This window comes from Lonchura striata, chromosome 23 (assembly GCF_046129695.1).
Source record: "Lonchura striata isolate bLonStr1 chromosome 23, bLonStr1.mat, whole genome shotgun sequence".
In the NCBI taxonomy this organism is placed as follows: domain Eukaryota; kingdom Metazoa; phylum Chordata; class Aves; order Passeriformes; family Estrildidae; genus Lonchura; species Lonchura striata.
In genome coordinates, this window is record NC_134625.1 from 10,913,239 (window position 1) to 10,928,135 (window position 14,897).

Consider the following 14,897-nt stretch of genomic DNA (forward strand, 5'->3'; position numbering starts at 1 on the left):
CAACGACTGTCCAGCCGTGGAATTCTAAAGTATTTGGTGGTCTTCCAAAGTTATTTCTTGTAGCCTTGTAACAGTAGAGGGAACTGTGCTGGCAGTTTACTGGGAGGGGTGTTTGCAGCTGCTTTCTTAGCACCTCAGTAAGTAACCACACAGCCTTTAAGGTGTGTTTGGCACCCAGACTTCTGATAAGATCCCATTTTGTTTGCAGGAAATTTTTGTCCTCTCTGTGACAAATGCTACGATGATGACGACTATGAGAGCAAGATGATGCAGTGTGGGAAATGCGACCGCTGGGTCCACTCCAAATGTGAAAACCTTTCTGGTAAGGAAATCCTCATCCCCTCAGTACTGAAGAACATGAGGCAGTGACTAGACCAAAGCAATCAAGTATTGGACCTTTCTACTAGAATGTTACTTTAACACACTTGCCTGTTGTGACCTACCTGAAAAATGCCTGTGAAGTAACAACAGGTAAACCTGTGCTAATACCAATTACATCCTGAAAGCACAGGATCCTCAAGGGCAGTGTCCCTCAATTAGCTGTACAAGGGGCTTTTGTTATATGAAAAGTCTCAGGCAGTAGGTGCAGGGCAGGGATTTTTCCTGTATCCTTCAGTAAAGCAATTCAGATGGTTATCTTGTCTTCTTTTGTCTCCAGATGAAATGTATGAGATACTGTCCAACTTGCCCGAGAGCGTTGCATACACCTGCATTAACTGTACAGAGCAGCATCCTGCAGAATGGCGCCTGGCACTGGAAAAGGAGCTGCAGATTTCCTTGAAGCAGGTTTTAACAGCCCTGTTGAATTCCAGAACCACCAGCCACTTACTGCGGTATCGACAGGTAAGCTGGAGCCTGTGCCCTGTTGGTGTTACTCTGGCTTAAAGTATACGTGGCATTCAGTTGAGTTCTTGAGGTGTTGCTGTGCCTCATACTGCAGAAGCGTCTGCATTATACTTGGAGTAACATGTGCTGTGATTTAGTTATATTTTTGTTCTTTTGTTGATTCCTTTGCAAGCAGAGAAGTGGGTATCTGTGATACAACTTGGAAGCTGAAAGAAAAATAGGGCAAAATTCTTCAAGGAATTGGAGGATTTAGCTCTGTGATGATGAAGATGCTTTTATGACAGAAGAACAGGATCTTTGTCTTGAAATATGCACTCAGAAATAAGATTTCTGAGCAATGAGTTTGATCCTTATGCCTGATAGTTCTATCCTGCTGTGCACCTTACAGCAGAAAGCTGGTTAAGAGCTTTTCTTTGTTGCCTCTATGTTTTGGACAGAAATTCAGAACTCAAGTCTCCTTTCCTTCACATTAGCGAGAGTCTTTGGACCAATAAATGGTCTTGGGAGAGTATCATCAGGAGCAGCTGCATTTCAGTAGTTAACATCCCTCTGTCTCCTTGCTGGTGTTCACAGGCAGCAAAACCACCTGATTTAAATCCCGAGACAGAAGAGAGTATCCCATCCAGAAGCTCTCCTGAGGGTCCCGATCCTCCTGTCCTAACAGAAGTCAGTAAACAGGAGGAGCAGCAGCCTCTGGATCTGGAAGGAGTGAAAAGAAAAATGGATCAAGGAAGTTACACTTCTGTGGTATGTCAAAGTTGTCATATTCTGCTCTATTACTAGACACTGTGAATTGCTTTATCACATATGGTGTTCATAACTGAGCACCTTAAGCCTTTACTTTAGGAACAAGAAAGCAGGTTATCATGCTGTTAAAAATAGTTCTGGCTGGCTCTGATTAATATTGGTCCAGACACAAGTAATTGACGCTTTTGTGGGGCTCTCTGTAGCCAGCAGTGATGCTTGGTAACACCCCAGTTTGTTCATAGTCAGACATTTATGTAGCTAAGTTCAGGTCATCCTGAACATGAAAATTCTGGCTGAAGGCCTGGCCAAATAGCCCTGATGCAGTTGGTTAGCTGGAAGCTAAGGATTCATGGGTGGTGGGGTGATCTCTTCAGGGGTCATTTACAAAAAATGCTAATGTTGACCAAATCAATTCTCTTTGTATAGAGCAGCCTTTTTTCCTTTTTTTTCCTAGAGAATTTGTAATCTTGAGGAGCACTGTATATTGCAAAGTGCTTGGCAAATGTTGTGGTGCCAAATTTTGACCAAATCCTCGTGAGACAGCTAGTTTAGCAGATTTAAAACCAGTCAGCAGTCAACTGAAGTGAACAGTTGTGGGTGTAGCAGCTGTGCCAGCCAATTTACAAATTTAGTGGTCTTCTTGCTTCTTCACAGCCAAATTCCCTTTCTGCTTTTAAGTTGATGCTCTGGTTCAATCTTACAGTCATCTTAATGTTCACTTGAACATTGTCTTAAAAAATTAGTGGGTGGTATAGCTGTGCAAAAGACAATCCTGTTAATGTGAAGTTTTGTGGATTTCTTACAGTTGGATTTTAGTGATGACATTGTGAAGATAATTCAAGCAGCCATTAATGCCGATGGCGGGCAGCCAGAGATTAAGAAAGCAAACAGCATGGTCAAGTCCTTCTTTATTCGGGTGAGCTGGCCTACAGTTACTTTGAAATCTGCTTGGTATCCTCCCCCTGCTTGTTGATGGTGGAGTCTAAAGGGCCACCACATTTAGCCTTGCTTGGGTGTTTCCAGGAATAAAATAATACATTGTCAGAGTTGTTAATGTTAATGAAATGTTACTAGTTCTGCATCTTGGCTGAACATCTTTGAATTTTTTGGTATGTTGTCTAACTTTTCTAATGGGATGTTATTTTCCTCTAGCAAATGGAGCGTGTTTTTCCATGGTTCAGTGTAAAAAAGTCCAGATTTTGGGAGCCAAATAAAGTAACAAGCAAGTAAGTAATTGTTCTCTGTCCAACTGCGACACCCTGCCGTTTGCCAGCTGGCCAAGCAAAACGTATTGAAAGAGCCTGTGTGCAGGGTTGGGATTTCTGGTTTTCCTTTTTTCTTTTCCTTTTTTTTTTTCCCTAAGAAGTTACGCAGTAATCCCGTTCTCATGTTTTGTACACACTTCTTTGTTTTAAGCAGAGTAACCAAACTTCTTAATTAGAACTAGGTGTACTGTGTGTTGGCTTGTCAATCCTGACCTTCCTTCCCTCTCCTTCCCACACTCCATTTGGGGTAGCCCTCCTGCATCTGTTTCCCTTCAGAGAAGCAGGCGGCCACGTGGCAAACCTTAAAATGTGACCGGTGGGGAGTATGTGTGGGCTTAGGTAATTAATGGAGTTGTTGCAGGGGGGTGGATTTCAGATAGGCAGGGCATGAGAACCTCTGGTGCAGCCAGGTGTGACACTGACTCCTTGCTGCATCTCAGCAGTGGTATGTTGCCGAATGCGGTGCTGCCCCCATCGCTCGACCATAATTATGCTCAGTGGCAGGAGCGTGAAGAGAACAACCGCACTGAACAGCCCCCTCTGATGAAGAAAATCATTCCAGCTCCAAAACTCAGAGGGCCTGGAGAGCCAGATTCACCAACTCCTCTACATCCTCCTACACCTCCCATCTCCGGTAAGAGAACTGATGTCAGGACTGCCAGTCCCAAACCCAGAAATTAAGCTGTCTTGTAGACTTCTGTGACCTGAAATCATTCAGAGGCAGTAAGTTATGTTTCTGAGCCAAGCTTAGACCCAAGAATGCTTTTGCACCCACCTCTTTTCCCCCTAGAATGAAGGTAGTGCAGAGGCTGACATGTGCTTTGCTTTCCAAGCTGGCTATTGAAAACTCTTCTACCGTGTTCACTTACTGATAATTTGTCCCAGATGAATTTTTGCCACCCTGAATTTCAAGAATAAATATTGTTCTCTCTTTTAAGGCTCTGACAGAAGCAGAGAGGATAGTCCTGAACTGAACCCACCTCCAGATGTGGAAGACAACAGACAGTGTGCGTTGTGCCTGAAATACGGTGATGACAGTGCTAACGTGAGTATCTGCCCTATTCCCCTTTCTGTAGGAGCCCATTTAAGCAGTGCTGTGGATTTGGTAGTGTGGATATGCTCGATGGGTTTTGTGCATTTTTCTGTCCTCTGGAATATCTGAAGAGAACATTTCCTTCTGTTCTTCAGGATGCTGGACGTCTTCTCTATATTGGCCAAAATGAATGGACACATGTGAACTGTGCTTTGTGGTCAGCAGAAGTGTTTGAAGATGATGATGGTTCTCTGAAAAATGTGCACATGGCTGTTATCCGGGGAAAGCAGCTGGTGGGTGCAAGCAAAAAACACTTTGTTAAATTTAATGCTGATTTAGAATCACGAGATGGGAGCCCAGCTAAAAGATGGCTTGTGTGCATTTGTTCTTCTCTGTCCTTTCCTTGCAATATTTTTTAACACTATATATAATAAACTGACTGAAGATATTTGGAAAGTTATTTTATCCTTGCTCAGTTAATTGTGGAGACCAAGTGAAGCTTGGAAATGTGAGGATTGGATATGAAGCACAAGCAAGAACGTCTAGGAAAGGCCTGGAAAAACCAGTCCACAAATGAAAAAGTTGTTCCATGTGAGGAATTCTTCCTCTCACCTCCTCCTCCATGTCTCTTGCTTGTGTGTGTGAGTCATTGTAGTGAAATGGAGCAGCCATGAAGTGGGAGATCAAGCATTACTCTAAACTGTCTGTGCCAAAAAACCCCAGCTGACAGCAGGAATGGTGGTCTGGTTTTAGAAGAGATTAAATTATTATTTTTTCTTATTTGCTGTTGCAGAGATGTGAGTTTTGCCAGAAGTCAGGCGCCACAGTAGGCTGCTGCCTCACTTCCTGCACCAGTAACTATCATTTCATGTGCTCACGAGTCAAGAACTGTGTCTTTCTGGATGATAAGAAAGTTTATTGCCAGAGGCATCGTGACTTGATCAAAGGAGAGGTAAGATTCTTTTTCACTCTCTGCCTCATTCTTTCAAGGTGGGGGAGCCTGTAACTATGTGCACTTTTTAGAAGTTTATGTTGAATATGTTTCTTGCTAACAAGGACTGGACCACATTGCTCTTAAAAAGAAGTCAGTAATACAAGTGGCCTGGGGAAGTTTGGCAAGTGGTGCAGTGTGGTAGTTCAAAAACCAAAGGACCAAAATAGGACAAACTGTGTAGCGTACGTGTGGTGGTTCCTTTAATTAACAAGTAGTTTTGTTGGTTCTTGTTCCAGGTGGTTCCTGAGAATGGGTTTGAAGTTCTTAGGAGAGTTTTTGTGGACTTTGAAGGGATCAGTTTGAGAAGAAAATTTCTTAGTGGCTTGGAACCAGAGAACATCCACATGATGATAGGTATGATGTAGTCTCTGGATACTTGATCCACCATTGGTGCTGGAATCTGGTTCACAGAACTGTTCCTCTCTCTGCTCAGGTTCAATGACAATAGACTGCTTAGGAATTCTGAATGACCTCTCAGACTGTGAAGATAAGTTGTTTCCCATCGGCTATCAGTGAGTATAAGCTGTTTCAAGACTTGATATCTTTCAGTATATTTCATGTCAAACAAACACTGAAGTAACTTACGGGAAAATTGACTGTAGTTTTTCCTACACTGTTGAGGAATCTCTGATTAAGGGTGTGTAGTGTGTTCTGCCAGCAGGGCTTTGGCCAATGTAGGTTTGAGAAAGGGAAAATTTAAAACAGAAATGAGGTTTACTCAACTGTTGATTAAATTTGGTTTGTTTGAATTATCTTCCAGGTGCTCCAGGGTGTACTGGAGCACAACAGATGCCCGGAAGCGCTGTGTGTATACCTGCAAGATCATGGAGTGCCGACCTCCAGTGGTAGAACCTGACATCAACAGCACTGTAGAGCATGATGATAATAGAACAATTGCCCATAGCCCAGTTCCCCTTACAGGTAATCTTTTAAGGACTTCACAGAAGTCTATTCTCTGTATGGTTTTGTCATAGTGCATCTATTAAACCAAATCTCTTAAATTTGGACTAGAATCCAATTCAGGCTTCCATATTACAACATCTCAAGACTTTAAGCTCCTGGTTGTACTGCTTTGAAAACTTGAGCCAAACAAACACTGCTGCAGGGATGGTTTCTAGTCTACAGCTCAGTGAATTTTCTAGTGATATAGAACTCCAGACTTTGTTTGGAGTGTTGGTATTGGTCTGTGATATGGGGTATTGTTCAGTACAATGTTGAATAGTTATATCGTGGTTCTGTATTTCCAAATTACTTTCTTGTACCCAAGGGTACAGCTGTGAAAGATTTTTAAAATGTTTGTAGTTGATGTCATTGTTAACGTAGGATCTTAAACTCTATAAATATATAGTGAAATTCCATGTGTAAGATGAGTAATTGCTACAAGTATTTGAAAATATTCTTAAGAGAAGAAACCAGACATTATGTGATGTCAGATCTTTGACTTTGTGTTTATATAACAAGTACCCTGATTCTCCAAGTGGAACGTGATAGTAACATGTACTTTATCAGATTGTAGCTTTTAGGGCTCAGTGATGGCTTATACTGTTGTTTCTCTTTTATACAACAACAGAAATTCTACCAAAAGACATCCGAAATACACCTGAAATTGTAAGCCCACCATCACCAGATCGTCCCTTGCATTCTCAGACCTCCAGTTCCTGTTGCTATCCAGTGGTCTCAAAGGGTCCCAGGATCAGGGTGCCAAGTTACCCATCCGCACAGAGGTCTCCTGGCTCGCGGCCATTACCCTCTGCAGGTATTTCTGATGCTGCTGATTTTATTGTAGTAATATTTTTTGTTTAGTTCCTGTCTTTCTTGGCTTCTTTCAGAATGAGGTGTTTAGTTTACTGTTACAGAGAAAGCAGTGAAATGGCAATAGGTTGAGGAGAGAAAGTTGTAACAATACACAGTAGAGATGGCCTGCAGAGAAATGTACAGCTAAGACAAACATTCCCTTGGGATGAAGAAGAGGCAGGATTTGCACGATATAGTAGTTGTGAGACAAAAATACTGTGATATCAGTCAGGGACTTAGTATCTCAGTATTTTTCCAGAGAGAATCAGAAATCTAATATTGTAATTCAGCAGCTGTTTTTGACTGTTGTTTTCTTTCAAACTGATGTTGAAAATTCAGATCTAAAGTTGAGATACCAAATCCTAAGATACCTTCAACAAGAATTCAGCGAGTTTGTATCAGGTTTTTAACGTTTATCTAAAGTATAAACACTGTGTATTGGTGTTGTTTGGCTGAAAAGTTTTGCAGGGTTTTAATTTCTTGTGTTTTATATGAAGGAATTGGATGTGCATTCCTTGTGAAGGTTAAGATCACCTGACAGTCTTTCTTGCCTTTGTTTCTCAGGAAGTCCTACCCCAGTGACCCATGAAATAGTGACAGTAGGAGATCCTTTGCTATCCTCGGGACTTAAGAGCATTGGCTCTCGGAGACACAGCACCTCTTCTTTGTCACAGCAGCAATCAAAACTCCGGATGATTTCCCCTACACGAGCTGGGAGCAGTTACTCCAGGCACAGTGTGTCTTCAGTTTCCAGCATGGGGGCCTCTTCAGAGTATGAACCTACTGTCAAAAGTACTGACCGCTTTGTGGGGTCAGTAAGCACAGGTCCTCCAAGTGCTCCAGTTCAAAGTTGCTCTACCAGTTCAGGATCCCAGAAAACAGTGGCTACAGCTGGAAATAAAACTTACCATCTGGATGCATCTCAGTCTACAGAAGGGAAACATTCCAGCAGTTCAGATTTAATAGCCAAAGGTGCACCTTCTAAGGGAGAGAAAATGAAAACCTCAAAGGACCCAGATTATTTGTCTCATACTTTTGTTTCTGGAGGAAGTTCCAAAGTGTCCACTCAGCCAACCAGTTCATCAGGCACAGAAATAAATAAAATAGGAGCCTTTCAGGAGTGTTCAGGATCATTTTCTTCCAAAGAAGCAATACCCTTTCCACCTTTGCATCAGAGAGGCCCAAGGAAAGACAGAGATCAGCACATGGAACCTTTACAGCCAGAGAAAACAACTGTGGTTGATGAGATGGATGCAAAAACTTTGAAGGCTGCTGGAGTAAACAATAGATCTCCTGCAGCAAGTGAGCAGGTAGTTACTGCCCCCAGGGATAAACGTCATAAAGGCAAAAAGTTAATGAAAGACAGTTTTAAAGAGAAGCATTCCCTGAAATCTCTTACAGAGACAAGTCAAGCAGTAGGCAGTGATGACCTGAAACCAGACTTTGGCAATCAGGGTTTGGCAACTGAACAAATTAGTCAGAGGATATGTAATAACATTCCTGCTGAAAAAGCTAGTGAGAAGTCTCCATCTTCACAAGGACCATCTAAAGGGTCTGCAGTGCAGGTTGAAGCAGCCCCTAAGGAATCACAGGCACCCAGGAAACGCACCGTTAAAGTTACTCTGACTCCTCTCAAAATGGAAAGCGAAAACGAGTCTAAAAATGTGCAGCAGGAAAGTGATGCTGAAACTCAGTCTGCAGGGGCAGACCTGGCTGCTTTGGCAGAGCCTTCCTCAGCTTCAGAAAGCCCAGAAGAGAACCCTGTAATTCAAGGAAGCCCAAATGAACCACCAACACAGGAATCTCAGAATAACACATACGAAAATTTGGCCATTCAAGATAACAGCTTGATGCTCCAGGATGGTGCTAAAGCTCAAGAAGAAGGCTCATACAAGCGGAGGTATCCAAGGAGAAGTGCTCGGGCCAGATCCAATATGTTCTTTGGGTTGACTCCTCTGTATGGTGTCAGGTCCTATGGAGAAGAAGACATTCCCTTCTACAGTAACTCAACTGGCAAGAAGCGAGGGAAGCGATCTGCAGAAGGACAAGTGGATGGAGCAGATGACTTGAGCACATCAGATGAGGATGACTTATACTACTACAATTTCACAAGGACGGTGGTTTCCTCAAACGCAGAGGAGAGGCTCACGTCCCATAGCTTATTCAGAGAGGAGGAGCAGTGTGATCTTCCAAAAATCTCACAGCTAGATGGTGTGGATGATGGAACTGAAAGTGATACAAGTGTTACAGCAACTACCAGAAAAGTCAGCCAGGTAACTAAAAGGAGTGGCAAAGAGAATGGGACAGAGAACTTAAAGCTGGATAGAACTGAAGAAGCAGGTGAGAAAGTGCAAGTCACCAAGAGCTCCACCATCCACAAGACTGACCCCAAGATTGATAACTGCCACCCTGTGAGCAGGGTTAAAGCTCAGGGTCAGGACTCTCTGGAAGTGCAGCTGAGCTCATTGGAAACAGGCCGCAGGGCTCATGCAAGCACACCTGCTGACAAGAACTTACTGGACACTTTCAACACAGAACTTCTGAAATCTGACTCTGACAATAACAACAGTGATGACTGTGGGAACATACTCCCTTCCGACATCATGGACTTTGTGCTGAAGAACACACCATCTATGCAGGCTTTGGGAGAAAGTCCAGAGTCCTCGTCATCTGAACTCCTAACGCTTGGAGAAGGTTTAGGTCTTGACAGCAACCGTGGCAAGGATATGGGTTTGTTTGAGGTGTTCTCCCAGCAGCTGCCCACCGCCGAACCAGTGGACAGCAGTGTCTCTTCCTCCATATCTGCAGAGGAGCAATTTGAATTGCCACTGGAGCTTCCTTCTGATCTCTCTGTTCTGACCACTCGCAGCCCTACGGTGCCCAGCCAAAATCACAACAGGCTTGCCGTCATTTCGGAGTCTTCACTTTCCTCCTCAGGAGAGAGGTCGATGCTTGCCTTGCCTTCCACAGAGTCTGGGGAGAAGAGAGTGACAGTCACAGAAAAATCTGCCTCAGGAGAAGGTGACGCAGCTCTCCTGAGTCCAGGGGTGGACCCAAGCCCCGAAGGACACATGACTCCTGATCACTTCATCCAGGGTCACATAGATGCAGAGCATATAGCCAGCCCAGCCTGCGGGCCTGTTGAGCAAGGGCATGGCAGCAACCAAGATTTAACAAGAAACAGTGGGACTCCGGGTATCCAGGTGCCGGTATCACCCACGGTTCCCCTCCAGAGCCAGAAGTATGTGCCAAACTCCACTGACAGTCCTGGCCCCTCGCAAATCTCCAACGCTGCGGTGCAGACAACACCACCCCACCTCAAGCCAGCCGCAGAAAAACTTCTGGTAGTTAATCAAAACATGCAGCCCCTGTACGTCCTCCAAACTCTTCCCAACGGTGTCACCCAAAAGATACAGTTAACACCTTCTGTTAGTTCTGCACAGAGTGTGATGGAAACCAACACTTCCGTGCTGGGGCCCATGGGGAGTGGGCTCACGCTGACCACAGGACTGAATCCAAGCTTGCCTCCGTCTCAGTCATTATTCCCTCCCACAAGTAAGGGTCTACTGCCCATGTCCCATCACCAGCATATACATCCCTTCTCCACACCTGCTCAGACAGGCTTCCCACCAAACATCAGCAGTCCTTCACCGGGTCTTCTAATCGGAGTGCAGCCACCCCCTGATCCTCAGCTCTTAGTGTCTGAAGCTAGTCAGAGGACAGACCTTGGTACTGCTGCTTCTACACCAGCTGCTGCCCTGGGCAAGAAACGGCCCATATCTCGTCTGCAGTCACGGAAGAACAAGAAGTTGGCTCCTTCTGGAACCCCTTCTGCTATAGCTCCTTCTGATATGGTCTCCAACATGACCTTAATAAATTTTGCTCCTTCCCAGATTTCTAACCACCCACTGGACTTGGGAACCATTGCAAATTCAACATCCCATAGAACCGTTCCCAATATTATCAAAAGGTCAAAGTCTGGGGTCATGTATTTTGAGCAAACATCTTTGCTCCCACAAGGTGGGACCACTACTGCAGTCAGCACATCTCCCAGCATTATTGGTGCAGATGCCAGTCACCTCCCAGCAGGGCCTGTATCAGGCCTAACATCGAGTTCCTCAGTGCTGAACGTCGTATCCATGCAGGCCACAGCAGCCCCTAGTACTGGTGGGTCAGTTCCTGGTCACGTTTTGGGACAAAGTTCAGTAACATTAACGAGCCCTGGATTATTGGGGGACCTTGGTTCAATAAGCAATCTTCTGATCAAAGCAAGTCAGCAAAGCCTTGGTCTTCAGGAGCAGCATATGACTTTACCACCAAGTTCTGGGATGTTTTCACAACTGGGAGCATCTCAAACTCCGTCTACGGCAGCCATGACAGCTGCATCAAGCATATGTGTTCTACCCTCAGCACAGACAATGGGCATGACAGTTGCTCCATCATCTGCTGACCCAGAAGGCTCGTACCAGCTTCAGCACATGACACAGCTTTTAGCCAACAAAACCGGGGTTGCATCCTCCCAGCTGGACCTTAGCACAGTTTCGGCAACAACGCAGTTGTCAAGCTTTCCACAACTGGTCGATGTTCCAAACAATGCCGGACTCGAACAAAGCAAGGCTTCCTCATCAGTGATGCATGCCAGCTCAGCATCTCCAGGAGGCTCCCCATCACCTGGTCAGCAGTCTGCAAGTAGCTCTGCACTGGGTGCCACAAAAATTAAGCCAAAAGTCAAACGGATCCAGCCATTATTAGACAAAGGGAATGGAAAGAAGCACAAAACTTCTCATGCATGGGCTGGTTCTTCTGAAGCTCACGTTCCTGAAAAAGGGGCTGTTGCTGTACCCCAGGTCTCAGTTACAGGGTAAGAGGAGAGTTTGGTTTTGCTCATCTCTGAGGTTTTGTAACAGTATGAGAGAATCTTGCACTAGTTTCTCCAGCAAGTTGTGCAAGTCAAGGCAAATTGTGAAGTGCAACTTTTGATTCTGATGCGGAGCTGGAAGCGTGATCTGGTTCTGTGTATCTTACAAGCTGTTGTTGCTACTTGTGTAATTCTGCAGAACTGCTGAATCCGTGTTGGCAACTCCCAATGGATCCATTCCTGCTTTCCAGTCTCATTTATGGCACACATGGGTTGGCAGATACTTTGAATGTTCCCAAATCTTTTTCTTCCAGGACTCCTGCTGTGAAGGCAGATGTGCAGGATGCAGCCAGCATAGATCAGCCATTGCAGAAGCCACATGGGCAGTCTGCAGGGTAAGGGTTGAACAGACCTTTCTATGTGGCTCTGCTCGCTTGAGCTAAAGGACATTGTTTAGAGAATGCAAGAAGTCTGGCATTCCTAGTTAAAATCCCTGGGGAGCATTTGGTGGGGAATGTACAGTCACAATTTGATGCAATATGGAATCATTTTGCATTAAGCTGCATGTAGTTCTGGGAAGCTCAGTGCCTGCTGAGGAGATGTTCATTCAGCAGTGTCTGATGGTGTGTTGGCCTGCACCTTATTCCTGAGTGGAGCTGACACAGAGAGCAGGTCACAGGCTGTGTGGAATTAGGCTGCTACCCACAGATGGATAGAGGCTGCAAACTGAAATGCTACTGAGCAGAATATTTTTGTTTGTTCATTTCCAACTGAATTGATCTCAGAACATTTGATCTGGAAAAAGATTCTTGTATCTGTCTAAGACTACTGCTCAGGGTTGATGAGGAAATGAGGCAGGTTGTTAGCTATTTTTTCTCCATGTTCTTCTCCTTCCCTCCCAAGGCAACCAGCTGTGGTCCCAGAACCTCAATCAACACAGAACTCAATAAATGAGCAAGAAAATGCAGGTATGTCACTTCTTCAAAAACACCTAGTCTCAGAATTCTCCAGGACTGGGAAAGTGATATTTGCAGATCTGATTTTTGTGTTTGTCATTCTGTCTGGTAAAGGATCAGAGCCGTTAGCTTGTGTTACCCTTGCTGTAAGGGGAGGAAAAGTTTGTTTGCTATTTGTAGATTTTGGACAAATAGTTTTGTCTCTGTCTTTAGTTTGTGAGAATTTCAGCACTTGAGATTTCACACTCTTACTGCAACACTGTAGAATTTCTTTTCTTGGCTGGATTTGCTGGTGAAAAAGCAAGTCAATAAGTTACTTTCAGTCGTGGAGCACCAGGTGTAAAGTCATCTTCAAGCTGGCTTCTGTCTTTTTCTAGGCTCAAAAGCTCTCGAGGAAGAAGAGAGCACTTTCAGCTCCCCTCTTATGTTTTGGCTTCAGCAAGAACAAAAGAGGAAAGAGTGTCTTGGTGAGAAGAAACCAAAAAAAGGTTTGGTTTTTGAGATCTCTAGTGATGATGGTTTTCAGATCTGCGCAGAAAGCATTGAAGGTGAGAACCGTGCAGTGTTGGTTTTAGCTGTCCTTACTAGAAGTAAAATTAATACTTCTGAGGACCTCTTATTTGCTTTATTTATAGATAAAAAAATAGAAATCTCATGGATTACAGCTCTAGAACAATCCTAGTTCCTGATAATATCTGGATTCTATTACTATTTTATTTTGCAACATAATATATTCAGTGACCCATTATATACATATATATCACTGATCCATTTTGTTTTATCAATTGACCAATGATGTTGGACCATAGTTTGTCAAGAAACAGGCAGTGTGGATAACACATTGGAGTATTGGGTGTCCAGACTTTTCCTCCAGACCAATTGCTGAACACCCTGCCTTATGCAAATGTGAATTTTCAAGAGGACGAAAGCAATTGGATCCAAGGACCTTAATTTATGGCCTGTGGAAAGTTGGAAACATCATATTCTCCAATTAGTTTATTTGAATATGAGTATCCCAGCACCTGGATACCCTGTCACCATTTGTCATATGTGTGCTGCAGATGCTTGGAAGTCGCTGACTGACAAGGTGCAAGAGGCCCGTTCGAACGCCCGCCTGAAGCAGCTGTCCTTTGCAGGTAACAGCCTGTGCTGAACACAGGAGAGCAGACAGATCTTTCTGTGAGGGTCTTAGACTCTTAATAGTTCAGTTAACCTGCTGCAGGCTTTATGGAGGGTCATTTCTTCCCAATGGGAGGATTAGAAACTCTCACATAGAACACAATAGCTAATACAGTGCTGCTATGACAGCTGTGTGGTGTCCAAGCTCTTTGGGACAAGCTGCTGTATCTTCTTGTTCCACGTTTGCACTGATAATTAGTGTTTGTTGTGCTCTATTTCTTGTTCCAGGTGTGAACGGTTTGAGGATGTTGGGCATTATCCATGATACTGTTGTGTTCCTGATAGAGCAGCTGTATGGAGCAAAGCACTGCCACAACTACAAGTTCAGATTTCACAAGCCAGAGGAGGCCAATGAACCTCCTTTGAATCCACACGGCTCTGCTCGGGCCGAAGTCCATCTGAGGCAAGTGTGAGCCTTGTCAGTGTTGGGGTAACGGCCCTTTGGCTCTATAACTAATGCTGTGGCAGGGCAGGAACAACAAATCTCTGCAGCACTAAAGCTCTCAGTTAAATGTTAAAAACTGGCACATGAAAATCAACCATTCAGCATCTTTGAAATCTGAACATTTTCCTGTGCCCTTTTGTGGCCCTTTGCTTGGTTTAACAAAGCTTTACTTGCTGGGGCTGCTACTGGAAGTTCTCAGAACCTGCTCTGTCTGCCCTGATGCACAGGGCTTTAAGGGAGGGCAGAGTAGGGGAGGTGTGAGACAGTAAGCATGTCAGACTGTTGTGGCAACCACGTTTATTTTCAGCTAGTAAAACAAACTCCCTTTGGTCTCTTTAAATTGCAGGAAATCTGCATTTGATATGTTTAATTTCTTGGCGTCTAAACACCGACAGCCACCAGAATACAATCCAAATGACGAGGAAGAAGAAGAAGTGCAGCTGAAATCAGCCCGGTATGCAGCAGGGCTTAAAGGTTCAAAGGGGAGAATAGTGTTGGGGTGTTAAAATGAGCAGGTCGTGCTTAGTTGAGGGTTGCAAGCTTTGTGGGGAATTTAAACATTGAAAGCTGCCAAGCACTGCCAGACATAGAGGTGACTTCTGCAATAACAAGAGAAGTGACAGCTAAAGGTGACTCATCTGCCTTCAAATGCTTCTTTTCCTTGCTGATGAAAACAATCTGATGAGAATTTGAGGCGGGAAGGGAGGAAATTTTCTCTTACATATATATATTAAAACACTGCATTTATTTTGATTGTGTTATTTGTAGGCTGCAGTGTCA

At 44.2% G+C, this 14,897-nt stretch overlaps 1 protein-coding gene across 1 annotated transcript in view; it reads left to right on the top strand.

Annotated features, from left to right (window-relative positions):
* Positions 1-14,897, top strand: part of KMT2A (lysine methyltransferase 2A) — a 41,663-nt gene that overhangs the window by 21,556 nt on the left and 5,210 nt on the right. Inside the window, exons 14-33 of the mRNA XM_021530101.3 lie at positions 209-322; positions 659-843; positions 1,420-1,593; positions 2,399-2,509; positions 2,746-2,819; positions 3,299-3,492; positions 3,797-3,903; positions 4,047-4,184; positions 4,685-4,843; positions 5,122-5,239; positions 5,319-5,397; positions 5,646-5,806; positions 6,456-6,641; positions 7,244-11,540; positions 11,852-11,932; positions 12,441-12,505; positions 12,871-13,041; positions 13,555-13,629; positions 13,901-14,075; positions 14,464-14,571. Coding sequence (XP_021385776.3) covers positions 209-322; positions 659-843; positions 1,420-1,593; positions 2,399-2,509; positions 2,746-2,819; positions 3,299-3,492; positions 3,797-3,903; positions 4,047-4,184; positions 4,685-4,843; positions 5,122-5,239; positions 5,319-5,397; positions 5,646-5,806; positions 6,456-6,641; positions 7,244-11,540; positions 11,852-11,932; positions 12,441-12,505; positions 12,871-13,041; positions 13,555-13,629; positions 13,901-14,075; positions 14,464-14,571 — 6,772 coding nt within the window. The remainder of the gene's footprint in view (positions 1-208; positions 323-658; positions 844-1,419; positions 1,594-2,398; positions 2,510-2,745; positions 2,820-3,298; positions 3,493-3,796; positions 3,904-4,046; positions 4,185-4,684; positions 4,844-5,121; positions 5,240-5,318; positions 5,398-5,645; positions 5,807-6,455; positions 6,642-7,243; positions 11,541-11,851; positions 11,933-12,440; positions 12,506-12,870; positions 13,042-13,554; positions 13,630-13,900; positions 14,076-14,463; positions 14,572-14,897) is intronic.